At 45.0% G+C, this 24,208-nt stretch overlaps 1 protein-coding gene across 1 annotated transcript in view; it reads right to left on the bottom strand.

Annotated features, from left to right (window-relative positions):
* ZC3H6 (zinc finger CCCH-type containing 6) overlaps positions 1–23,487 on the bottom strand; it is a 30,266-nt gene extending 6,779 nt beyond the window's left edge. Inside the window, exons 1-8 of the mRNA XM_048504784.1 lie at positions 23,482–23,487; positions 23,080–23,202; positions 19,063–19,309; positions 13,038–13,150; positions 9,139–9,255; positions 8,364–8,475; positions 7,805–7,914; positions 231–484 (exon numbers count right to left, since the gene is read on the bottom strand). Coding sequence (XP_048360741.1) covers positions 231–484; positions 7,805–7,914; positions 8,364–8,475; positions 9,139–9,255; positions 13,038–13,150; positions 19,063–19,309; positions 23,080–23,202; positions 23,482–23,487 — 1,082 coding nt within the window. The remainder of the gene's footprint in view (positions 1–230; positions 485–7,804; positions 7,915–8,363; positions 8,476–9,138; positions 9,256–13,037; positions 13,151–19,062; positions 19,310–23,079; positions 23,203–23,481) is intronic.
* Positions 23,488–24,208: the final 721 nt, after the last annotated feature.

Raw genomic sequence — 24,208 nt, 5'->3', positions numbered from 1 at the left:
AGCATGGCCAATTGGCACATGGCCAGGGCTGACTCGTGGATTCCTGAGTATCGTAGTTCCTGAAAATCTGAGAGTCAGTGTTCCCACCCTGCTGTACACCCAGTAAGCTAGTGGACTGCAGGTGTCCCATCTCCCCTCTACTTCTGAATACTTTAACGGAAACTTACACAAAGGTCTCTGATTTCCCAAACCCTTTTATAATCTCATTAAAGCCCCATTCTAATACCCACGTCTTTCCAATCTTGTGTGCTAAATCCACCGTAGGCTTCACAACTATCTCAAAGAGAGATGGTATTTTCTTGAATTCACCGGAGGGATCTTGAAAGCTTTCTATATCTTCCTCAGCAAATGAAAATGGTTCTGGTGGGGTTGGCAAAAGTCCAACTCCTGGCGGTGGCTTCGGAAGAGGAACTATGCCTCGCTTCCTAAGTTCTTCCAGTTCTTTCTCATCATCATTTTGTGGCTCCTCTTCAGTGTTCAGCACCTAAAAGAAACACACAGTGTAGCAAAAGTCATAAATGTTTCTGGTGTATCTTCTAAACAAGCATTGCAAGCAGGGACAGAGGGAAAGGAAACTGCGCTCAGGGCTCGACCTGCCTGTGCACCCCACGTCCCACCCCAATCCGCCCGTGCCCCAACCACACCCCTGGGAGGGGTGTCTGGGGGCGATGTCAATGGCGCGCGCCCAGGGCGCAGCAACCCCCCACCCTGTTGCAGCTTTGCCACTGATTGCAAGTCCCCCTTCCCCCATCCGAATACCTCTTACTGAGTTCTGTATCATGTAAGTTACCAACAGGTTACAATATTTTCAAAATATAAAGTTCATGGGATAAATTCATAGAATACAAATGGGCTGAAAATACCATCTAACTGTAGTAATGCACCGCTGACCCAGCAGCACCGTGGTCGAGCGCTGGAACACCTTAAAACTCTCTGACCCGCCTCTGAGTCGCTTTTACCGCACCCCCTCCTCATCCCCACATGGAGTCACAGGGTCATGAACTGTCTGGCTCTCCAGTCATCAGAGCAGGACGACAGTGGTCTCACCCCCCCCAGGTGAGGGATTAGGAAACAGTGCACGCCACGCCTCCTCTCCGCTGCACGTAGCCAGGTGTAGATCATGCATCACATGATGAGTCTCCCGGGCCTCCCGGCTCTCGGAACTCACTCACGTTCTGCCTCCCTTCTACGCCCCTGATAGAATCACAATAAAAGGTGCCAGGAACCAGCACGCGGGAGATTTCGCTTTAGGAACCTGCGGTTCCTCGGCGCATTCCCGCTGCTGGCGCATCTCCACCAGATGTTATCCTGGAGAAATGTTATCTCCAGCGTCGTGCGTCTGTTCTTGGCGCTTGACCACGATGGAGTGCGAGCGCTTCCAAGCTGGTGCCGAAACCCGGGGGAATCTCTCGAACCTCCCAATTCTGCTCACCGTGCAGCCCCAGCCTGGGAAAGGGCGGCGGTACCGAAGTCCAGCTGGATCGGGCGCATCCAGGGACCACCGCTTTCGGTATCGCCCGTCCGCTGGATCGTGGCGCATCCAGGGAACTCGGAAGTCCTAGGACACTCTCTGCGTCCCGGACGGAACATACCCCGGTGAGTATAGGGAGCTTTGCAAAAGCAGGGGCTTATGACAATGCACGATTAACTGGAGAACTGAAAGCGTTAGCGAAATGCGGCAGGGTCCTCCGTTAAAGAGAGGGAGCTGCGCCAAATTGGTTGAGGAGATTGCAAGCTCAATGCCATCCATGGTACCCAATTTTAGAAGGGGGGACATTGAGATCTTAAGGATTCTGGGAAGAACATCGGAAGCGCACTCTTCGCACAGAGTTTCCGGCATGGCGCCCGATGTCACCGTAAGCTACTGACGCAGTGGAGACAATGTTATGCTCGCCATCAGCCTGCCAGACCTATGGCTCCCTTGCTGTGGGCAGCCGCCCTCGCTTTCTCGATCTTTCACCTTCAATTTCAACCCTCGGAATTTTTTCTCTATCCGCTTAAATTGGACGCCTGTATCCCTCCTTCTGCCCTCCTTGCTCAACCTCCATACGCCCATTTCAAAATCTCTCAGCGGCTCAGCCGCCCCTCCCCTTGCTAACCGCCTCTTCATTTTCCTCGAAGCCACCGCAAGACCCTCCGTCGAAGCGCCACGTAATGGCGCGGGTTTCAACCTCCTCGCAGAGCGTTATTAGCCACGATCTGAAAAAGAAAGAAACCCTGGACGGAAGGCGATGCCGATATTCTCGCAAGATTGTGCCCGTCCCATTTCACAGAATACCGAGGGGAGGGATGGCATTGTTCGGCGAGTTGGTTGTCGAAATCCATCGCCTTTAAGCCATATAACATCCTCCACTGGAGAGCTCCGCTTAAAGCGACTTGTCTGGGACGTAAAGGGAATCCACTCAAGCCCCTACGTGAGAGGCATGCTAGGAGGCAATCGCGAGGAATCACTTAATGGTTCCGGCTGACTGGAAGACCACCTTCCGCATGCTCCTGAGCTCCCTGCTGTAATGGTGATCTGGGAGGAAGCGAAGTTCACGCCAGCAATCGCTTTATAGGGCAGCCGCCTCCGGCGGCGGCCTACACCGCCGCACAGCTTTACTGCGGCTTCGATGCCTTCAGTAACCCCAACAATCAGATTGTCCTGCCTGAGGCCACCCTTACGGTCACCTCTGAGTGCGCTTACAAGGCGTTTGTCAAGGTCCCCAATTCTGGCCAGCCCACACAGAGCTTCTCCGCCGCTTTGGCCAAAAGCCCCCCAGAGAGCCCTATGTCGAAGTTTGTGAACAGGGTTCCAGGAAGCGCTCAAGAGGCAGGTAGATATGGCGAAGAGGCCCAAAAGCGAAGCTCCTCATGCGCCTGGCTAAGGAGAGAACGCCTCTCCGGAGTGCCAGCCAGAGCAATCACGGGCCTGGGCAAAGACCCTGAACTGGCCGACATGCTTAAAAGGCTTGCCAGGACATCGGATCTTCCTCACCACCAAAAGCTAGCCTCCTCGCCGCAGCACTCTCCACCGCCAGGGGAAAGCCTCAGGATGATTGCTTTAACTGCGGCAGACCCGGACACTTCCGAAGGGAATGTAGGCAGCCCGGTGGGGGGGCCTATAACCCTGATGGAGGAGGGTCCTCCCCCAAGAGGAGAAGGCCGCCCAAGACCCGGTGCCCACGATGCCAGAGAGGCTTCCATTGGAGAAGCGACTGCCCGTCGGGAAACTCGCGCCCGGGTGTCTCCCCAGCCCGGGTGTCTCCCCAGCCCAGGACCAAGGAGGAGAATATTAGAGCAGACCCAGGCCCAAACCGCCCCCCACTCGTGGCATCTCGCTCACGGATGCACCTGGTAGCCCATCTCCCTTCCAAGTTCCCCCACGGCGGTCCTTTGTCGCCCCAACCCAGGTATGGCGACCCCATCCCTACCGGGACTATTTGGGCTGGTGCTGCTTAAGTGCCTCGCCCGCTGAGCAGGGGAGTGTTCATCATTCCCGGAGTAATCAACTCCACGCTACCAGGGACCCATCCATCTCCAGATCTGACCCAAACATCCGCGCCGGGAGTTGCCCACCGGAACCAGCGCTGCGCACATTGTGCTGATCCTTCCTGCCCCATGCGCTGCCCGCTGCCGACCCAATAAAGGCTGAGCAAGCCCCGGCAGCCAACAATATAGGCGCCAGCCAGCACCACCATCGCGGCGGTGGAAACACCCATCGGAAGCTCCCAGCCTCGTATTCCTGGAAAAGCTCGCTATAGAGGGGATGCATGTTTAAGGGCCTGGTAGACACCGGCGCTGATGCTGGACTGTTGTCATCAAGGGACAGCCGAAAGTGGCCTGAATCTCAGTGGCCGACCGAGGCTTTGCCCGCGCATCTGGGGGGTGGGGGGGAAACAAACCCGCCGGTGACGGAGCATCAGCCGGCTCACGGTCCACAGCCCAGGACTGGAGCAACAGCTCGCACGGGTACGCATTAATTCGTCTTGGACACATCCATGTTAATCTCTGGGGAAGAGACCTCATGCCCAGGCCAGGTCAAAACGATCTGTAGTCTGGGATGGATAAATCCATCACGCAGATCACTAATCCTGATTGTACCTCCGAATTGCCTCTCGAACTTCCGCAAGGAAATGCGACTCCCCTCCCGTTCCTCTCTCTTCCATTCTTCAACCAAAAGGGCAGGAGGGCCAATTGGCCCTGACTGGCCCTCCCTGGATTAAAAATCTGGGCCCATTCTGGTACCTGCCCAGCACTGCCAGGATAGGCCCCAGGTTAAGCTGAGGCTGCCGCATCCAAATTCACTTCTACAAACCAGTTTGGGCGCCTCCAGTGGTCATGGTATTATAGCACCATCATCACTTCTAAGACGCTTGGCCGAAACTTCGCCCCTTAAGGAGTGGTTTCAGCATGCGACATTTCCCCAAGATAATTCGATTACAAAGTTTTAGCACCATCCAGCCCCCCTAAGCGTTGGCCACCAAGGTCACGGTAAGTACATTTCCCCTTACAAGGAAAACCCCCCCTCTGCATGCTGCTGAGTCCCTCTGCCTTCCAACCCGCCTGAATGCCTTGTTCCCCTGACGCTAATCTATCCCCCCAAAAGAGCTCCAAAAGCCCCTTTGGTACTACTCGATTTAAGCATGCATACCCACAATGGTCCCTTAGGGTCCTTCCACCCCTGCCCTCCCTGTCAATAAATAATTTTAAGAAAGAGGCATAGGCGGCCCCCAGCAGAATTGCCATTAAAAGCAACCTTCAACTACCACTGCCAGTCTGCAAAATAGCCTCACACATTAAACTCTAAACTCAAATAAAACTTCGATCTTGATCTCCCGCCACCCGCTCTAGAACCGAAGCCTGGCGGGACCCGACCCCCTCCCATAACCTGGGGAAGGGGTGTGTTTCAGTCCCATTCCTACCACGGGCTCCTGTGGGATTCCCTGGGACTTCTCGGCCATTGGCGGGCCAGCCTGCATTCGGCCGGAATGGCTTTGCCAGGAGGGAAACCAACCCCCCATCCCAGGAGATGGAACATTCATCTCTCTGAAGGATCCCGCCTTTAGCGGCCTCAATCCATGAACGCCGACGGCCCGACGCCCAGACCGGGTCCAAAGACCCGGATGACCTGGGGAAAGCGTCAAAGCAACCGCCAGCCAAGCTCAAGAGCTGCTGGGCGCCCAGCAAGTACCACCCCGAGACACCCGAGAACCTCTGTGCCGCTCTCTTTGCAATCATCACCGCCAACTTCGGCGGCCACCATCCTTGTTGCCTGCTCTGCTGCTCTCCTTTCTGCCTCGGCTTTGGCAGTATCGGCCACCCCCTGACGAAGCTTTCACCCAGACCGTCAGAGCATCTGGGAGCAGTTTGCTGCCAGCTGCCAACGTCTTCATCTTTCTGCCTGGAGCCCAGTACCTAGGGAGTCGGAGTTTGCTAAGCTCCTGCCTGCTCCCCGCTGCTTTGCAAAGTCTTCCCTGGAGACTTCCTTACTGGAGGTCTGGTTTAAGTCCCTTCATGAATGCCTCATCCATCAGGGTATTCCATGAGCGTGACTGGGGACCCGTCGTCCAATCCCTCCCGGCCGGCTCTCTCCCTTATCACCAAGACTGTCGCTAATCCACCCGAAGTCCAAGCACCTGGGCGCTCGCATCGTCAGGCGTTGGCCAACCAAGTGAGCCCGGGCACCGCCGCCTCAGCTTTTCTCGATCCCTCCTGCCGGAGGCGACGCGGTTGCCCTCTCCACAGCCGAAATGTCGCCTCCCTCGCTGGTTTCCTCTAGTGGGGGTCCCTGGACTTCCGCCTCTTACAATGCTTAAGACTATTGGCCGGCTGGCTCTGCAAAATGCCCTTCGGCGAAGTCACATCAATTCTACCTCCACCGCTCTGGATGCCCTAGCCTCCTCGAAAGCAACAGTGGAACTTCGCTGCTTCCGGCGACCCTAGATAATGCGTGTCGCCATTGATTACTCTGTTGTTATTACATCACCAAGGTTGTGAGAATGTACATAATATGTGTTGTTTTAATCTCTCTGATAACTCCCAATTGATTCATAAGAGGAGTGCGCATTGAATTGCAAAAGAGTTATATCCAGTCTAAGAGGTATGATGTATTGCTCCCCCCATTGGTGGTCGTGCCCTCTGGAGCTGGCTGCCGGGAGGGGATGGGCTTGAGTGCTATCGCACAAGCTCTGCATTGGTTTGATTGTGCCTCATCGAGTCCGGGTCTTGTTTTGTTCAATGTGTATCTAATAATATTGCCTGTAACGTGGTGTAGAAGAAGCCCCTCGACTTTCCCCTGCCCACCAAGCTAAGTTCTAATGTTGCACAAGAAGCTTTCGGTCAACTTCTCAATAGCCAAACAGCGGAGGGGACAAAGCGTCCCCCTAAATAAAGCCCCTCAGCATTTAGAAGCCTCCCTTCTAAAATGTAAAAAAAGGGAGGGAGATGTAGTAATGCAATCAGCTGACCCAGCAGCACCGTGAATTTCGAAGCTGGAACACCTAAAACGCTCCTACGACCTTCTGGTCGCACTCGCATTCCCCACTCCCTCATCCCCCTATGAGTCACGGGTCATGAACTGTCTGGCTTTAGGTCAATCGGGCGCAGGGACAATGGTCTTGCCCCCAGGTGAGGAGTTAGGCTCAGACGCTTGCAGCTCCTCTCCGCTGATCGTAGCCAGGTGAGATCATGCATCACATGATGATCTCCCGACCTCCCGCTCTCGCGGAACTCCCTCCTGTTCCTCCTCCTTCTTGGGCCAATGCCTCTGATAGGAATCACAATTGGCAAAAGGTGCCAGGAACCAGCACGCGGGAGACTCGCTAGGAACACGGACCTCCGCGCTCCCGCTGCTGGCGATCTCCACCAGATGTTATCTCCGCGTCTCGTCTCGTTCTTGCGCTGACCACGTGGGTCGACTTCACTAACAAACAAAATTATTTGGAACCACTGGAGTATCTCTTTTAAGTTTACATATTTTGCATTCTTTTAAGATAAAGTAAATCATACAGCACAACATCCAAACCTAAAGTTTTATATTGGTTCACTGCTGTTAGCATTCAGTTTTGGGGGTAGACTGGGATCCAAAGTACGGGTACTGTTCTTTTCCTTAAAGGTAAGCAACGTAATTCAATTATTTTGTTACTTGGCAAAGAAAGAAAAGACCAGCCATGATTAGGAAATTAAATACTGGATCAAGGGCTGAATCCTACGTGGCAGTACCAACAGACAACAAGTCCTTCACAGAACATTCTGGATGCTAAAAGTTTAGGCTTTATCTGCAGAGATGTATACCTCCAATCTAAATTAATCTTATTAGAATCTCACTTAAATAAGTGAAACATGTTTCTTTTGATCCTACTGGATCTTGCAGTTGCTTATGATGTAGTAAAGACTAGTTTTGTTATGATGCTTTGAAGCTTAACACCAGGGCAGGGCTTAAAATGTAGTGTGTTAAACTGGTTCTAGTCTTCTTTGTCTAGGCATGCCCAGAAAGTCATAACTGATGATTTTAACATCTAAGGCTTGGAATTTCTCTTGTGGAATTCTGAAGGGGGAAGACCTTTAGATAAAAGCACCGCCAATCCCTGAAAATACTTTTCACTTTTGTCCCATTTATTATTTTAGAAGTTTTTACTTATTACATACAAAGGCCTACTTTTACAGCTTAGGTGTATCTGAAGACTCATTAAATCTGCTTTGGATCCTTGGAAAATCAAGTGAAAACCAGGTTAATCTCTGGCTTTTCTTACTTTTGAAAACAACTCTGAAAGCAACTTTTTCCTGTTTGAGACTAAATATTATGAGAACTGGTATTACTTACTTTATCAAGGAGCTCTTTTGTTTCTTTAGTTAGCGGATCATGAGAAAACTTGCATTTATCACCGTGGTAACACTTAGCTCCTGTGTGATAGAACTTGCAAGGAAATTCATGTAAGCCAATATTAAGAACTCTAACAAGGCTAACATTTCTACTAAATTACTTATCATTTTGTTAGACATAGTGAAACTAGGCATGTTGGAAGCCTGCTGACATAAACAGGATTTCTCTCTCAATTCCCTGTCAAGGGGATATATTACATGGAATATTCTTAAATTACACTCTCAAAAGATTCCCATTTTATTTTATTTCTATGGAAAAAGCACTGGCAAAGGAAAGCACAAGATTTTTAATTTGTAACAATATACTACTACTAACGATTCACTGAAAATATAATTACTTTCTAACAAGTATGACTATAAAGTTTCTCCCTCTAGTGCTTTGCAAGTATCAGTCTGCACTGCATTTCAAGCCAATACTTTTACAGAACATCTATATTCTGGTACAGTTTTCAAACAGATTGCTTAAATTATATTATTTGAATATTTTTGTCAAAGGATATTATGCATATAAATGCAGTTCTCTCCTTTGGAACAATAACCCTGTATATAAAATTTGCAGATTTCCTTTTTCTTCTCTATCTCTGCATCATGATCAAATTTACACTGATCTCCCTGTGTACATAAAGAAAGAGGTTATTAGTTACAAGTATATAATTCTCATATTTCAAGTTGAACTTACAATAGTAATATGGTAAATTTTAGAAAGGTTTTTTCAATCATTGTTTCATTAGCAGAGCTGAAAAAGTTGAAATTTATTTACTAATTTTACAAGAATAAAATAAAACAAATTATAAAAATGCATCAAATTCTAAGTTTATAAAAGACAAATTAGATTATGAAACTGTTTTAAGACAATGTAGATACTATTTGCATTCAGAACGTACTACCAGTTTTGGTATTATCAGAACTGATGAAGCTCCTCTTTTCACAATGATGCAACACTGTGATGCAAGAATGTGCAAGTTAATTACAAAGCTATCATCACAACAATTTATTTTTTCTACATGATTTCATGACTTTCATGATTATACTAAACATCTTCAATGTGTTCAAAGGTAAATAAACCAGTTAACAGAAAGTGTAAAATGCTATGCACAGACAAAAGAATCTGTTATGCTGACTTAGTTTCTTTGAAATTCTATAAAGTAGGTGCAAAAAGGTACTAAAGAAAATTACTTCATACATAAAAAGGCGCAATAAATTCCACTTTTCTATTGAACAAACTAGAATGAAATATATACATTCCAGAAAGATAAAATATAGTTATGTACCCACCTTAATGCATCGTGCCTCTAGAAAATATTTACAAATTTGTTTTCCTTTGTGTTCCACAGTATGCTGGTTTATGAATGCCTGACTCATAGTTGGCCACTTCTTCACTGGCTTTATTTCCTGTAAAAACATTCATTTTAAGCTGCTTTTCCTGCTTAAGTATCACTCCAAATAATTATAGTGTTCAGATTTTTAAAGGAGATACTATACAATTTGCTGAGCTCCTGAAGGTCAAAACAGAGGGTTCCATCATTAGCCATCAACATTCTAGTTAATATAAACTTTACCAGTGTTTGATAATGTTTTAACAGGAGCTTCCTGTATCTGTAACAAGCAGTAAAATAGTACAACCGTACATTATGAAAACCAGGGACAGGTTTCTGAGTGCTGATGTGTGCAAGGACAGTAACTTGGTTAGTATGGTCCATCTTAGGACCAAGTTGTGGGAGACACAGCTTAAACCTAACTTGTCATAGGCTTGCTGTGAGGACTTAGCCTTAGTTTTTCTTAGCCTTAATTTCCCATCTTTGAAACTGAAAAACAGTGTTGCACTTACCTGTAACTGTTTGTTCATTGAGTAGTTCTCTGTGCAAGGACACATGGCACTATGCAGGTGCAGACAAACCAGATTTTTCTTCAGGTTTTTGCTAGGTGACTAGAAAATGCTCCCCTCCCTCAGTCAAGTACTCAAGCAATAGTTTTTCCAGCTCAGACACATGTACAGCGGGGAGGGATGCGCACTTGCACAGAGAACCACTTGATGAACAAATAGTTACAGGTAAGTGCAAAACTGTTTTTCATCTTCATGCCTCTGTGCAGTCCCACACAGGACAGTAGCAAGCTTCATATGCTATGGAGGTAGGTGAGAAACTCTCAACGAAATGATGATTGTAACACAGCTTTTCCCACCGCAATCTCTGCCCTGGCACTGACGTCCACAGCATAATGTTTAATGAATATCATCTATTCAACCAAGTGGCCTCTTTACACACATTAAGCAGAGCTACTCTACCCCCTACAGTTGCAGAAGTTGCCTGAGCTCTGGTGGAGTGAGCCTTCACCTGAATGGGGCACAAGACTCCGGTCTTCTCACAAGACAAATGGTCAAAGTAACCCAGTGTGACAGTGTCTGGGAGGTGACACGTTGGTGATGTGGTCAAGGAGGGATACTCCTAGTGTCCAGTGAGTCATGTGCGTTTCCATGACATGGAGCTGTCTTTCAGCTGCTTTCCTTACAGGCCAGCACTTTGACCCACAGAGTGCTATGGGGTGGACTGTGGTCTTGTAGATTTTTGACTTCAGGTGTATAGGCATTTTCATATCACAAAGAACACCATTGACTCCCTTCCACCTCAGCCATATTGCATTGACTCTTGCCTGTATTTCACCATCAATGCTGCCATCGCTCTGTAAGATCTAGTCTAGGTACTGAAATTCATCTGTTTTCTTCAGATTGTCACCATTGACCTGGATCAAGCCCATACCAAGAGTTGTTTCCAGATATTCAGTCTTTGCAGTGTTAAGGTGCAGGCCGAATTGATTAAGATGGTCGTTCCAGGCCTGCACCTGGCGCTGCAGCTCCACTCGAGTAGTGGTTACGATCATGACGTTGTCAGCGTAGAGCAACATCCATGGCACAGTACCAGAAAACATTTATACTACTGATTAGAAAACAGTATATGGGACTGTATCTCATCATGGAAAGAGGAGATGGCTACCAAATGTACTTCCAGAGAAGTGCTTACCAACCTAGATTCTTTAAGTTGCAATAAGTAGGAAAAAATCTTGTCCAAAGAACAAGAAAAGGGGTCTATTCCCTGTGCAACAGCTCCTTTAGTAAATCCGGTCCACTTTGAGGAGTCAGATTTCCTAGTTGAGGGATTCCTGGCAGCTGTCAAGACAGACAGCACCTCTTCTGACCAACCCTCTAGGACATTAATCTCCATGCAGCTAGATGGAGTGACTGAATGTTGTGATGGAAGATCTCCTCTACCCACAGTAAATCATCTCCTGGCTTATCGGGTTCCCAAGGAACATCGTCGCTTAGCAGATCTGCTGGGGTTGATGAGGTAGCCTATGATGGTCAGCATTGAAGCATCCACTTTGGGGTAATTGTTGCCTGTTCAGGTTGCTGCTGAAACAATTGCTCCCAAGAAGGCCATTGAGGGTACATTGTCCACAGCATGGGCTTGGTATTGGTTGCTGGGGTGGTGAGGTCATTCCATAACCACCCCCCAGGGTCATCCTGCAGGCCAGAGAGTTCAACAACATCATCCTCAGAAGAGTCTGGCAGTCCACCTGCCAGTGATGGGGACAGTGTGTGCCGCTTTGATGGCAGGGGAGAGGAGCCCTTGGTGGACCACAGGTGGCATGTAAGTGAGCGCCCTCTCGAATCCACATGACATCAATGTGGCAACTTTGAATTCCAAGCTGGTGAGATCCTGCGCTTTGGCGATGAGACACATTGGGAATTCTTGGCACTGCCCGTGTGTCAGTGACAGCGGGGTCTCCAGATTTTGCCAAGCGAAGGCAAGGCATGGGGCAGATAATGTACCCCTTTCAGCAGAGGTGAGAAGGAGTCCACCTTCTCTAAATGTTTGGTTTTTCTTCTGACTTTCTTCTGTAGGGGCCCTGAGGAAGCCCATGGCTGCTGATCTGTGGCCCCCAAAGGCCCTGACAGCTCAATAGCGGAGTTTTTGGAAGGTAAGATGTTTCCCATGCCCCCTTGTTCCAGAAGAGGTTGGCATAGCGCCGTGGTGGCAAACCTTTGGCACTCCAGATGTTATGGACTACAATTCCCATCAGCCCCTGCCAGCATGGCCAATTGTAGTCCATAACATCTGGAGTGCCAAAGGTTCGCCACCACTGGCATAGCGCTTTCGAATATATGGCTACTTTCAATTGGGAAGTCCTTTTTTTACAAGCTTTAGGAGTTAGGAGGCTACAGGATTTGCATGAAATCATGACATGTCCCTTGCGCAAGCATAAGAGACAGTCAGCGTGTTCAACCACTTGTGCCATTTTAGCTCAAGTTTGGCATTTTTTGAAAAGAGCCACAACTAAGATCCGGAAAAAACAAAAATGCAACACAAGACTAACTATATCACTAGAACTGTAATACTGTAAACTACAACTAACAACAATAGTGATAACAGTAAAGTTAAGTCACTGAATGTTTCCCCTTGCAGGAAGAAGAGGTCCTGCTGAAGACATCCTCCTCCCACAGTGACGAAGGGAGAACTGGAAGGAGAGTGCTGCCCCACCCCCAGTCACGTGTCTCAGAGAACGAAAAACTTTTGCTCAAGTATGCCACTGGGGGAGGGGAGCACTTACTAGTTGCCTACGGTTCTGCAAAACACTGAAAAAAAATCTCCATGGTTGGCCTGTGCCTACACAGTCCCATGAGGGACTGCATGGAGGTCATGAAGATTAAATTATAGTTACCCCACTCTAGAGGATAGCCTGAAATGTAAACAAGATAAAGGCTGCAAAGAACTAGTTATCTGGTATGATACTAGAAAGTCACTGGCTATTGTGTTCAATAGTGATGGGCTGTTATAACTCAGCCACCAGCCATCTTACTGCTGCTGACTGACTGACTATGTCAGAGCTAGATATTTTTGTAAAAGCAACTACTTACTGATCAGTGATCCTTAGCTTGTTAGTATTTCATGTTACAAAATTAACACTGTCCTTCCTACAGTGTTTAAGCTCGTTAAAAATTGACTGATGTATGTATTCTTTCACTATAATACTCATGCTGTTTTACAGAGTAACTTACAGAAGCATCAATAAAATTTGATAATTGCACTATAACGACACCAAAGGAAGCCTCTGTACTAAGTTTCCATAGTACATAAAATTCCAGATTTTTCAATGTAACCCACTTCCATTCCATCTACCTCGTCATTTCCTTTATTTGCACCTCTTCCCCTTCCACGGTCTTTACGTTTCAATTTCTTCTGAATACCACGGCCTCGGCCCATACCATAGCTATTGCCAGTTTGAGTAGCACCTGGGTAAAAAATACCACAATATTTAGGACATAATGTTTCAGAAGAGAACAGAAAGAGGGATAGGTACATATGTGATTTACAAAAACATAACTGCATTTTTTGCTCAGGTAATGATTAACGTACCACATAAGGTACTACATGCCAGGTCAGTGCCACAATGCCCAGGTGATTTCTGAAATTGTAATATTGCACACTGTTTCTGAATTCCACTCAAAGCCTCTATCATATTAGTTCTACTTGAATGACTTGTTACATTTAATTCTCTGTGTATTTGCAAGATGGTTTACTAGACATCTGTTATTTTGTGTTTAAGCTAGTACAGGCAAAAGGAGAGTTTGATCTGAGGGATCCACTTTTAATGTGCAAGATAATCTACCTCATGCCTAGGACCTACCTTTAATCTGCATGATAACTTTCAAATGTACAACTTTCAATTTACTTACAACTTTCAACATTTCTTTCTCCTTCTCTCATGAAAAGGACATACTTCCCAAAATAAAAATTGGGGCTGTGCCAATGGAGAGACCCACTTTCAGTTGGAATGCAACACACACTTCGTTTCCCCCCCCCCCCCCATTCTAGTTGGGCCAGTACTCAATGAACACATTTCAGTGGGGAACAATGATCCAGACACCTTTTGATAATTATGCTCGGACCACAACTGTTAACTTGGCCAAACTAGATCATTTTAGCCCTAGGCAGTGTTCACATGCAGTTGTGTTAAAACCAACAAAATTAACATTCTCCAGCAGCAGTAAGAACATAAGAACTAGCCTGCTGGATCAGACCAGAATCCATCTAGTCCAGCACTCTGCTACTCGCAGTGGCCCACCAGGTGCCTTTGGGAGCTCACATGCAGGATGTGAAAGCAATGGCCTTCTGCTGCTGCTGCTGCTGAGCACCTGGTCTGCTAAGGCATTTGCAATCTGAGATCAAAGAGGATCAAGATTGGTAGCCATAAATCGACTTCTCCTCCATAAATCTGTCCAAGCCCTTTTTAAAGTTATCCAGGTTAGTGGCCATCACCACCTCCTGTGGCAGCATATTCCAAACACCAATCACACATTGAGTGAAGAAATGTTTCCTTTTATTAGTCCCAATTCTTCCCCCCAGCATTTTCAATGAATGCCCCCTAGTTCTAGTATTGTGAGAAAGAGAGAAAAATTTCTCTCTGTCAACATTTTCTACCCCATGCATAATTTTATAGACTTCAATCATATCCCCTCCTCTCCAAACTAAAGAGTCCCAAACACTGCAGCCTCTCCTCATAAGGAAGGTGCTCCAATCCCTCAATCATCCTCGTTGCCCTTCTCTGCACTTTTTCTATCTCTTCGATATCCTTTTTGAGATGTGTGGTTTGACCAAGGAACTGAACACAGTACCTCCTGGCAAGTCGCGGTCAGCACCACAGCTTTATATAAGGGCATGACAATCTTTGCCAGTTTTATTATCAACTCCTTTCCTAATTATCCCCAGCACAGAGTTTGCGCTTTTTTTCACAGCTAGGCTACCATGCATTGAGTTGACATTCCCATGGAACTATCAACTAAGACGCGCTAAATCCCTTTCCTGGTCTGTGACTGATAGCTTAGCGTGGCGTGTACGCATTGAAGAGTTTGGATTTTTGCCCCTATGTGCATCACTTCTTTACATTTTAATACATTGAAACTGCATTTGCCATTTCTTAGCCCATTCACCCTAATTTCCTATCAAGGTCCGCTTGGAGCTATTTGCAATCCTTTGTGGTTCTCACCACCCTACATAATTTGGTATCATCTGCAAACTTGGCCACCACGCTACCCACCCCTACTTCCAACTCATTTATGAATAGGTTAAAGAGAACTGGTCCCAAAACGGATCCTTGGGGGACACCACTTCATACATCTTTCCATTGTGAGAACTTCCCATTTATACTCCACCCTTTGTTTCCTGTTTCCTCCAACCAGTTTTTAAAATCACCATGGGGAGGACTTCCCCTCTTGTTATTCCCTTCTTCATTAAGCTTTGAGTTTTCTCAATAGTCTCTGGTGAGGAACTTTGTCAAAAGCCTTTTGGAAATCCAAGTAGACAATGTCCAATGGTTCCACCTTATCCACTTGCTTGTTTACACCCTCAAAGAACTCTAGTAAGTTTGTAAAACAGGACTTGCCTCTGCAAAAGCCATGATTACTCTTCCTCAGCAGGTCTTGCTTTTCTACATGTTTTAAAATTTTATCTTTAATAATAGATTCTACTAATTTACCAGGAACAGATGTCAAACTGACTGGCCTGTAATTTCCTGGGTCCCCCCTAGATCCTTTCTTAAAGATTGGTGTGACATTGGCCATCTTCCAGTCTTCAGGGATGGAGGCTGATTTCAGGGATAAGTTGCATATTAAAGTGAGAAGATCAGCAATTTCATGCTTGAGCTCTTTAAGAACTCTTGGGTGAATGCAATCTGGGCCAGGGGATTTGGTAGCATTTAGTTTGGCTGCCAGAACTTCTTCCTTGTCTACCACTATATTCGCTAGTTCCTTGGATTCGCCTCCTAAGAAGTTTGGTTCCAGGTGTGCGAATTTTCCTCCACCATCACCTCTTGGGTGAAGACAGATGCAAAGAATTTATTCAGCTTCTCTGCAATCTCCCTGTCATCTTTTAGCACACCTTTTGTTCCTTTATCATCTAATGGGCCCACCGGGCTTCCCTAGCTGGCTTCCCTGCACTTTTGATTTACTTCATGGCAGACTGTTTTGTTGCTGGTCTTGATGTTCGCGAGCCATGCGTTCCTCCATGTAATCCTTTTTTGCCTCCCTTACAGCTAACTTGCTTCTCTTTTACCACCCTTTGTGTTCTCTTTAATTATTCTTCATCGAAGTTAAGTTGGACTTCCATTTTTCTACCAAAAAGACATACTTTTTCCCACTCTAATAATTTCCTCAACCTCCCTTGTTAACCATGGTGAGAAGCTTTTTCTTTTTGAACTGGGTGCTGCCTTTCCTAACCTGCTTGGAACATACATCTCCAGCTGAGCTTTTAAGACTGTGTTTTAAATAACCTCCAGGCATCTTGGACCAGTTTTGATTCTCTTGAGTTTCCGCTTTCAGCTTCACTGCACACTATTCCCCTCATCTTTAGAAATTTCCCTTTCTGCAGAAGGCAAATGTAACTACATTTCAGTAGTTGTCACTTGTCTTCACATGCAGAGATACTGAATCTGACAGAATTGTGTTTGCTGTTCCCTGTCGGCTCAACAAGCACTGACTTCCCGCACTTCAGGTCCTGGGTCCCCACATAGCATTAGATGTGTAGGATCCTGCCACTCCCTGGTTGAGTCTTGGCCATCAAACCATCTGCTCTAAGCCACAGTCATTTAGCATATCCAGGAATGTTCCTCCTCCTTACTATGACCTGAACATGCATTTTTCAAGTTTATATGGGGATAGTTAAAATCACCCATTACCACTACATTTTGGCTTTTGTTGGCCTCCCTAATTTCTTTTTCCATCTCAGAATCCTCTTGTGCACTTTGGGTCCAGGGAGGGCGATAATATATTCCTAATGTTAAACTATCCTTCTACCCCTGGTATTATTGATATCCACAGTTAGCTTCTGTAGAAGGAAATCAGCTCCCCCAGACATTGTCTTATTTTATGTGACACTATGTTCTCTTTGGATGTAGAGGGACACCCCACCCCCAATATGCCCCTGTCCTATCTGCATACCTGCAGAGTACCTGTAACCTGGGATACGACAGCATCCCACTGGTTCTCCTCATTCCACCATGTCTCTGTAGATGCCCACTATATCAATGTCCTCCTGCAAAACTCTACTCCAGCTCCCCCCATTTTTTAGGTTGAAGGCTTCTCACTATTAGCAAGCAGAGACACTTAACAATATACTCTGTGTCTCTGTCCCTAATTTATGTGTTTTAGCCCTCTAATAGCCTTTTGTAGACACTATCACTTATCACCTTGCTATGCTCCTCGCTTGTATGGGGTTGATTTAGAAAAACCTCCCTCTCTGTCTGCATCCCCATGAGACACTGTTATTCCGAACCAGAAGTCACACCTGTGAGCTCTCCTGTCGGCTTTCCCCAGGGATCGGATTTAAAAGCTGTCGTTCTGCCACCTTTTAATGTTGAGTGCCAGCAGCCTGGTTCCTCTTTGGTTAAGAATGAAGCCCGTCCCTTTTGTACATGCCTGCGCTTGGTCCTGGCAAAAGGGTTCCCCAGTTCCTGACAAATCTGAAATCCCTCTGCCTTACACCACCTTCTCATCCACGCATTGACAGACCCTGTATCTCCGCTTGCCTAGCTCGCCCTGGCAAGATGGAACAGGTAGCATTTCGGAGGAAATGCCACCTTGGGGTACCTGGATTTTAACCTGTTTCCTAGCAGCCTAAATTTAGCTTCCAGAACCTCCTGGCTACATTTCCCAATGTCATTGGTACCAATGTGGACCACAACTGCTGATTCCACCCCAGCACTGTCTAACAGCCTATCTAGACGAAGCGTGACATCTGCAACCTTCGCACCAGGCAGGCAAATCACCATGCGGTCATCATGCCTCTCTCTCACAAACCCAACTCTCTATATTCCTAATGATCGAATCACTCACTACAAGGAGCCCCCCCCCCACCTCCCTGAGGGGTATCCTCAGTGCAAGAGGATATCTGATCACCAGCTAAGGAAGGGGTCCCATCTAAGGGAGAATCTTCCCCCATCTCAGACTGGCACCCTCCGGCCCCCAGACTCTCATTCTCCATGACATCTGAAGAGATGTCTCCTTGGGAGTGGGACCCGGCTGTTAGGTCCCTGAAAGCCTCGTCTGTCGCCCTCTCTGCCTCTCTCAGCTTCTCCAGGTCTGCCACCTTGGCTTCAAGAGAACGCACGCATTTCCTGAGTGCCAGGAGCTCATTGCAGCGAGGGCACACCCACGACTTCTGTCCTAGTGGCAGATAGTCATACATGTGACACTCAGTGCAAAACACTAGAAATCCCCCCCCCGCTGGCTTCCTGCCTTCATATCTAATTTTGTTTAGATATTCAAATACTGATTTTAATTAGTGTCTCCCCCTTAAGGTTTCTGTACCTTCTACTATCGCTTAAGATATGTTCTTATTTAGAAAAATAATTGCTCGCGCCATGAGGCGCGCGCCGCTGGTTCCAGAGACTAACTGAAAAGGTTTAAAAATTTGAAAAGCCCCACCCCTCAGCAGCCCCCACCAATCAGCAGCCCCAGGACAAGGAGAAAAAAGAGAAAATCCCTGTTAAAAATACAGTGTTTAAAAGATGTGGCTTTGAGAAAAGCCCTCTAAAAAGAAAACCAGAGCTCACTCAGTCCTTTCTGGCCCACTCCTCTTCTCCACTGCTATTCTTCTCTGCTGGTTCCAGAGCAAAGCTAGTCTTTTTTACTCAACTGTCCTACTACATAACACATAAAATAGCTAGGTCTTACATCAATAGCTAGGTCTACAGTCCCACTTATTTTGCTTTGTAAAATAATTTCAGAATGAAAAAGCAAGTAGAGAAGTCTGTTCACCAAGCATCCAGAAGTTGCTGTATAGTTGTTTTCCCGTTAACAACACCATTTCTGTATTCCAATCTCTGACATTTCTCAAGGGCACTCACTACAGGTTTTTTTATGGGAGGGGATAGGAAAGCACTCAATTGTAATACATACGCATATTTTGTAGGAAGAATGGGCCAAAAACACACACAAAAAATCTAAGCAACAGAAAATATATTACTTTTGGACTGCCATAGTATTGCTTATGAACAGCCACTAACAGCAACTGAGAGTACAACTTCAAACACTGAAAGATTCCAATCCAAACCATCAGATAGGAAGATCTATGAACCCACATAGTATTAATTTTACAATATTATCCTACATGGTTTCAAAATTAAACTTAAACTAGCTTGCTAATGTACCTTTATGAATCCCTTTCATTCCTTGCTTTTTCACAGGTTCTTTTGAAACTGGAGGATCTAAATCAGCATTTGATATTTCTTTAGCTTGTCTGTATTGTTTTAACTGGTCAGCAAAATCCTCTTTTTCATCTTCATTGTAGCCAAAATTATCATCACTGTAATTGCCATAATCCTCATAGTCCTTGCTTTTTGACTTTTTATTATGCTGTGTCTTCTGTGATGCATATTTTCCTAAAATATGTCCATGCTAGATAAAAGAGAGAATGATAATTAGAAGAACATGAGGATATATATAAGGCCAATACTATCTACTATGAACAGCAGGAACTTCCCAGACACTTTAGCAGAGGTCTGTTGAGACAGGTATCATGATTATACATGAAAAGCAAAAGAAAACCCAATGGATTCAATGCCATTCCTTTGAATTTTTCTCCTCCGTATGAGATATACGCTTTGCTGTTTCTGTACCTTCTGTTTCAGTGATATCTATTTGGAAACTCTGAAATACAAATCCAAATTAAAATGCACCACAGAAAACATGTGCTTTTTTAAATCAAAGCACAAATTCTATTAAAGCCTAGCTTAGACAAGCCAGGGAGGGAAAACCCTAATCCTGCCATTTTAGAATTCAAAAACTGACACCATAGACCTGCAAAGGGGTCAGAACATGCCCAAAGCAAGTATAGTTGGGGTTCTCTTCAAACTGCTCCTTTATTCATGTTTACATACAATGTCCACAATCTTGACTAACTTAAAGAATGCAAGAATACTAATCATTACTATATGAAAGACAGTATTGCTAAGATGAGTTCAATTTTTACACACAGGAAGCTGCCTTTGATTCTGAAGTTATCATCATACATTTAATTCCAAGCCACACCCCATATATTTATCATACAGACAAAATAGAGCTCAGGACAGAAAGGGGAGATTTCTCTAGAAAGCCAAATAAAGTCCTGGGTTTGAAGAAAAACTTGGAGGAGGGTTCACTGGGAATCGGCGACTTGGCCTGACCTAGTGGCAGCAGTGCCTTTACAACCAACAACAGTAGCCTCTGTGCAACTGAGTCAGACCTTTCCTTCCCAGAAGGAAGGAAAGCTGAAGACGGGAGAAGATAAAGATGGCTGATGGGTAGGAAGGAGAGAAAGCAAGAAAAGAGGAGAGGTTATGATGGCTGCCAGGGAAGAGGAAATAGTGGAGGGGCGGGGGATTCAGGGGGAAATGAGTTGCCTCTCACAAGTACTCCCTGCATATATTTATATATCATCAAAAGGTTATCCCATATTTAAATTATCTCTAATATAAACTTAGTATCCCACTAATGGGTTCACACACACACATAAATATATGAATAATAGTAATCTTGAAAGGTTATCATTATTCATATGTTTAGATGTTTAAGTTTAAAGATGCAAATAGTGACGAGAGGAGGGGCAAGAGGTGATGTGACAGTTATAGTGATAGAAAGGGGGAGCAGGCATCTCTGTGGCTCAGAAGAGAAGAGAAATACTTCCCCAATAGAGAGCATCCTTTCCAAAGGGGAGGGAAAACACTTGAGCCCTTTGATGTGTTAACACTTCTTGACCAGAGGACCAGGTTTGGCAAGACTTAGCATCCAGATTGGGTGAAGGTGTCAGAGCAAGGGTATGAAAAGGGGAGTTGCTCCTGTGTTTAGACAGCTTTTTTTGGTCCTTTCTCAGACTGCTTTTTGTGTGTGAGTTTGGTGTCAGTTTACCAGGAAGGACAAAACAGGAGAATGATGCTAAAGGGGGCTGCAGATGAACCAGGGACTAAGGTATCCTCCAACTCCCAAAGATCAGATATACTATGGATTGTAAGTACTTAGTAACTGTCTTTGTTTATTTTGCTTACTCCACCTAGATCTTCTCCTTCTGTAGTATTCTTGTGGAAATAAAGTTTGTTTAACTTGAGGGAATCTGCACAAGTCCTTACTCAGCTGCCTGGCTGCTTGGTATGCTACAGTGTTACACCCTCTGAGGTTGACTTTGGGGGCAACTCCCATGAGAGAGGGGGAGACTGGATTTTAACACCATGGCAACACCAGTGTGGAGGGAGAGGGGGGAGTGCAAAACAGTGGCTAGTCTTGCTCCATACCATGGGCCCATTGCTCTTTTTCAAAATTCTAGAAGAGACCATTAGTCAACAAAGGCATTCCAAATTTCTACCTGCAGAAGCATCATGAATCAGAATGTTAGCTATTTTTAGCATCTGGTCACCAATAGGAGCAGCAGTGGCGTAGGAGGTTAAGAGCTCGTGTATCTAATCTGGAGGAACCGGGTTTGATTCCCAGCTCTGCCGCCTGAGCTGTGGAGGCTTATCTGGGGAATTCAGATTAGCCTGTGCACTCCCACACATTCCAGCTGGGTGACCTTGGGCTAGTCACAGTTCTTCTGAGCTCTCTCAGCCCCACCTACCTCACAGGGTGTTTGTTGTGAGGGGGGAAGGGCAAGGAGATTGTAAGCCCCTTTGAGTCTCCTGCAGGAGAGAAAGGGGGATATAAATCCAAACTCTTCTTCTCTTCTTCTTCAATAATCTTCTGGAAAGCAGTACCCAAGTGCTCCTCCCTACAGACGCAAACCTCATTCAAAATCTGAGATCTATAGCAAAATAATCTGAATTATGCTGGAAGTAAAGGTGAATTTTGCAACATACATATATTATGCAAATCAACAATTTGATCATTATAATTGGCAGCAAAATAATTAGGGCACAAGGAAATAAATTATTGAAAGGTCAAACGGCTCTTAGGGTTAGCAGGAAAATCTAAAATGATATGTCAAAATATAAACACAGACACATTTAGCATTATTTCTTAACTATAAGTGGCCTCATTTAAGTTAACAATTCCTACCTATTTTTGTAGCATGAAGATCACCTCTGTCATATTTTGTAGCAGTCAGAATAAACCAATATTTATGTATTTACAAGCCCCCTTTTCATTTGGAGAATATTTAGTCTAATGACATCCAGAGATGTGAATAATCTTAGATTAATAACACACTACCAAAAGAGCTTTCGATCTCAGTTAAGTCTCGAATATTTGCCTCCTCATACTCTGCTTTCCTCCTCAGGATGTTAAAAAATTTTTTTTCACTGCAAGTCACATTAAACCTTTTTCTTTAAAGTAATTAAAAGTGGCTTTGTGAAGTCAGGTTTTACTCTGATGGCACCATTAATTGAGAATACACACACAAAGATGCAGTGATTATTAAAACTACTGTTAAATAAACTGCAGCTAATGTGAAGTTATTATTGACCTTATAAGACAAGCATTAATAAAACAGCTCGTGATTGTGCACCACTGCAGTAATTAGAACATTCAAATCCAAGTGCTGCATTTCTTACAAAGCAACGAGTCATGAGAAACTAAATGGCAGGAAATCACGAAGCCATTTTATGCAAATAATAGGACACAACCCTGGATTCAGTTACCATGACGAGTAAGGGGCTTTGTGGAAAGGTCCCTTTTATTTTCTGGTATACTAATGGAGAACTGAAGCAGGATATTTTTCTAATAAAGAACATCCTTTGCCTGGTGAAGATTCTTCTCAAGTACTGGGACACTAAACACTAAAAGTTAATGCAACGATGTAACAAAGATCTTAACTGCAGTCAAGGAGAGAGTATACATTGCTTGCCTTTGCAATCTTGTCTAAGGTGAACAATATAGCAAAGGCAACAACACAGTCTTGAGACAACAAAACCTTGAGATGAGATCCAACAAAACAAGAATGGAAAACTTTCAAACCAAGCAAAGAAGAGTGGAGATTAACTTTTACTGACATCACAAAAATGGCAATAAGTTATAAAAACAAAGCCAAGTATTATTTTCTATGAAATAACTGCATTAAACTACTACATTACATCAATACAAATCCAGTGTTAAAGAAACTGTCTTTTAGGAAACAATGGAAGTTGAGGTCTGACATAGGACTGAGAATGAAGACAATAAAGTTATGAACACAAAAGGAAGTACATCCTCCTTAAAAACTGTACCTGGAGAAATGAAGGATCATAGTCTCTGTAGAATCCACCTCCTTTCTTATGGGATCTTTCTGGACGTTCAGCATCAGACTCGATGCTATAATCAGAGCTATCATCACTAGAGGGGGAATTATGCTGAAAAACAAAACCCATTTCATCTGTATAAACATGTGTACACAAAAAAAGTGCATATATTTATACCATATATGGATTAGAAAGAAAGTAAGAGCCTCAACCAGGGGTTCATCACTCAATCTACCACAATGACCAACCAATGATTGATCAGACTGTACCTTAATTATATTGCATATATTAAATAGTTCTAATCTGTCACATTTTATCCTGCATTTTTCCTTTGAAGAAATCGGGGCAATACGTATTGTTTTCTTTAGCAGTACGTATTGTTTTCTTTACCTCCATTTTATCCTCACAACAATCCTGTAAAATAAGTTAGGCTGAGAAAGAGCAACTAAACCAAGGGCACCCAAGTCAGGTCTCCCAGTTGTAGTCTAATACTCTAGCCATTAAACCATACTGCTTCTCAAACTCCTAACCATTCAGGGAATGACTACTAGAGCATCAGGCAAAAACTCCTTGAAAATGAATCCAGCCAATCTGGCCAGGGGACTGAATACCCTTTGCTAGAAGATGGTTAGAAGAACACCCTGTTGACGTTCCTGGATCTCTCAGTGATTTTAGGCCTTTTCTGCATGCTCAGCTTACTACAGACTTTCCCAGTGGTCAAATCTTGTTTTCTATGAAATCATTATACACTTCCATCCCCCCCTGCCATTTTGGGTATTTTCCCCCTTGCCTCTTCAGATGCATTTATTTCACATACTACTACTGAAAACATATTATTCCTCATGGTGGTGGGATGTCATCTGTGATACAGAAGAACAACCCCCCCCTTTTTTTGCACAGGTGCTCTAGTGTTAATGCACAGTTACATTCTGAAATGCCCACTGAAAAAATGTCTCAGTCTCCATTTCTACTATTGAGTATTACCAACCCCAAAATAAAAACCAAAACAATTCCTGGAGCAGGCATCATTACCTGAAGGAACAGAAACATGTACCCCCCCCCCACCATTTCCTGGTCAAATCAGAGCTGCAGTAACACATATCCTGTAGCAGTTCCT

This window comes from Sphaerodactylus townsendi, linkage group LG01 (genome assembly GCF_021028975.2).
Source record: "Sphaerodactylus townsendi isolate TG3544 linkage group LG01, MPM_Stown_v2.3, whole genome shotgun sequence".
In the NCBI taxonomy this organism is placed as follows: Eukaryota; Metazoa; Chordata; class Lepidosauria; order Squamata; family Sphaerodactylidae; genus Sphaerodactylus; species Sphaerodactylus townsendi.
This window is presented reverse-complemented; position numbering and strand designations above follow the sequence as displayed.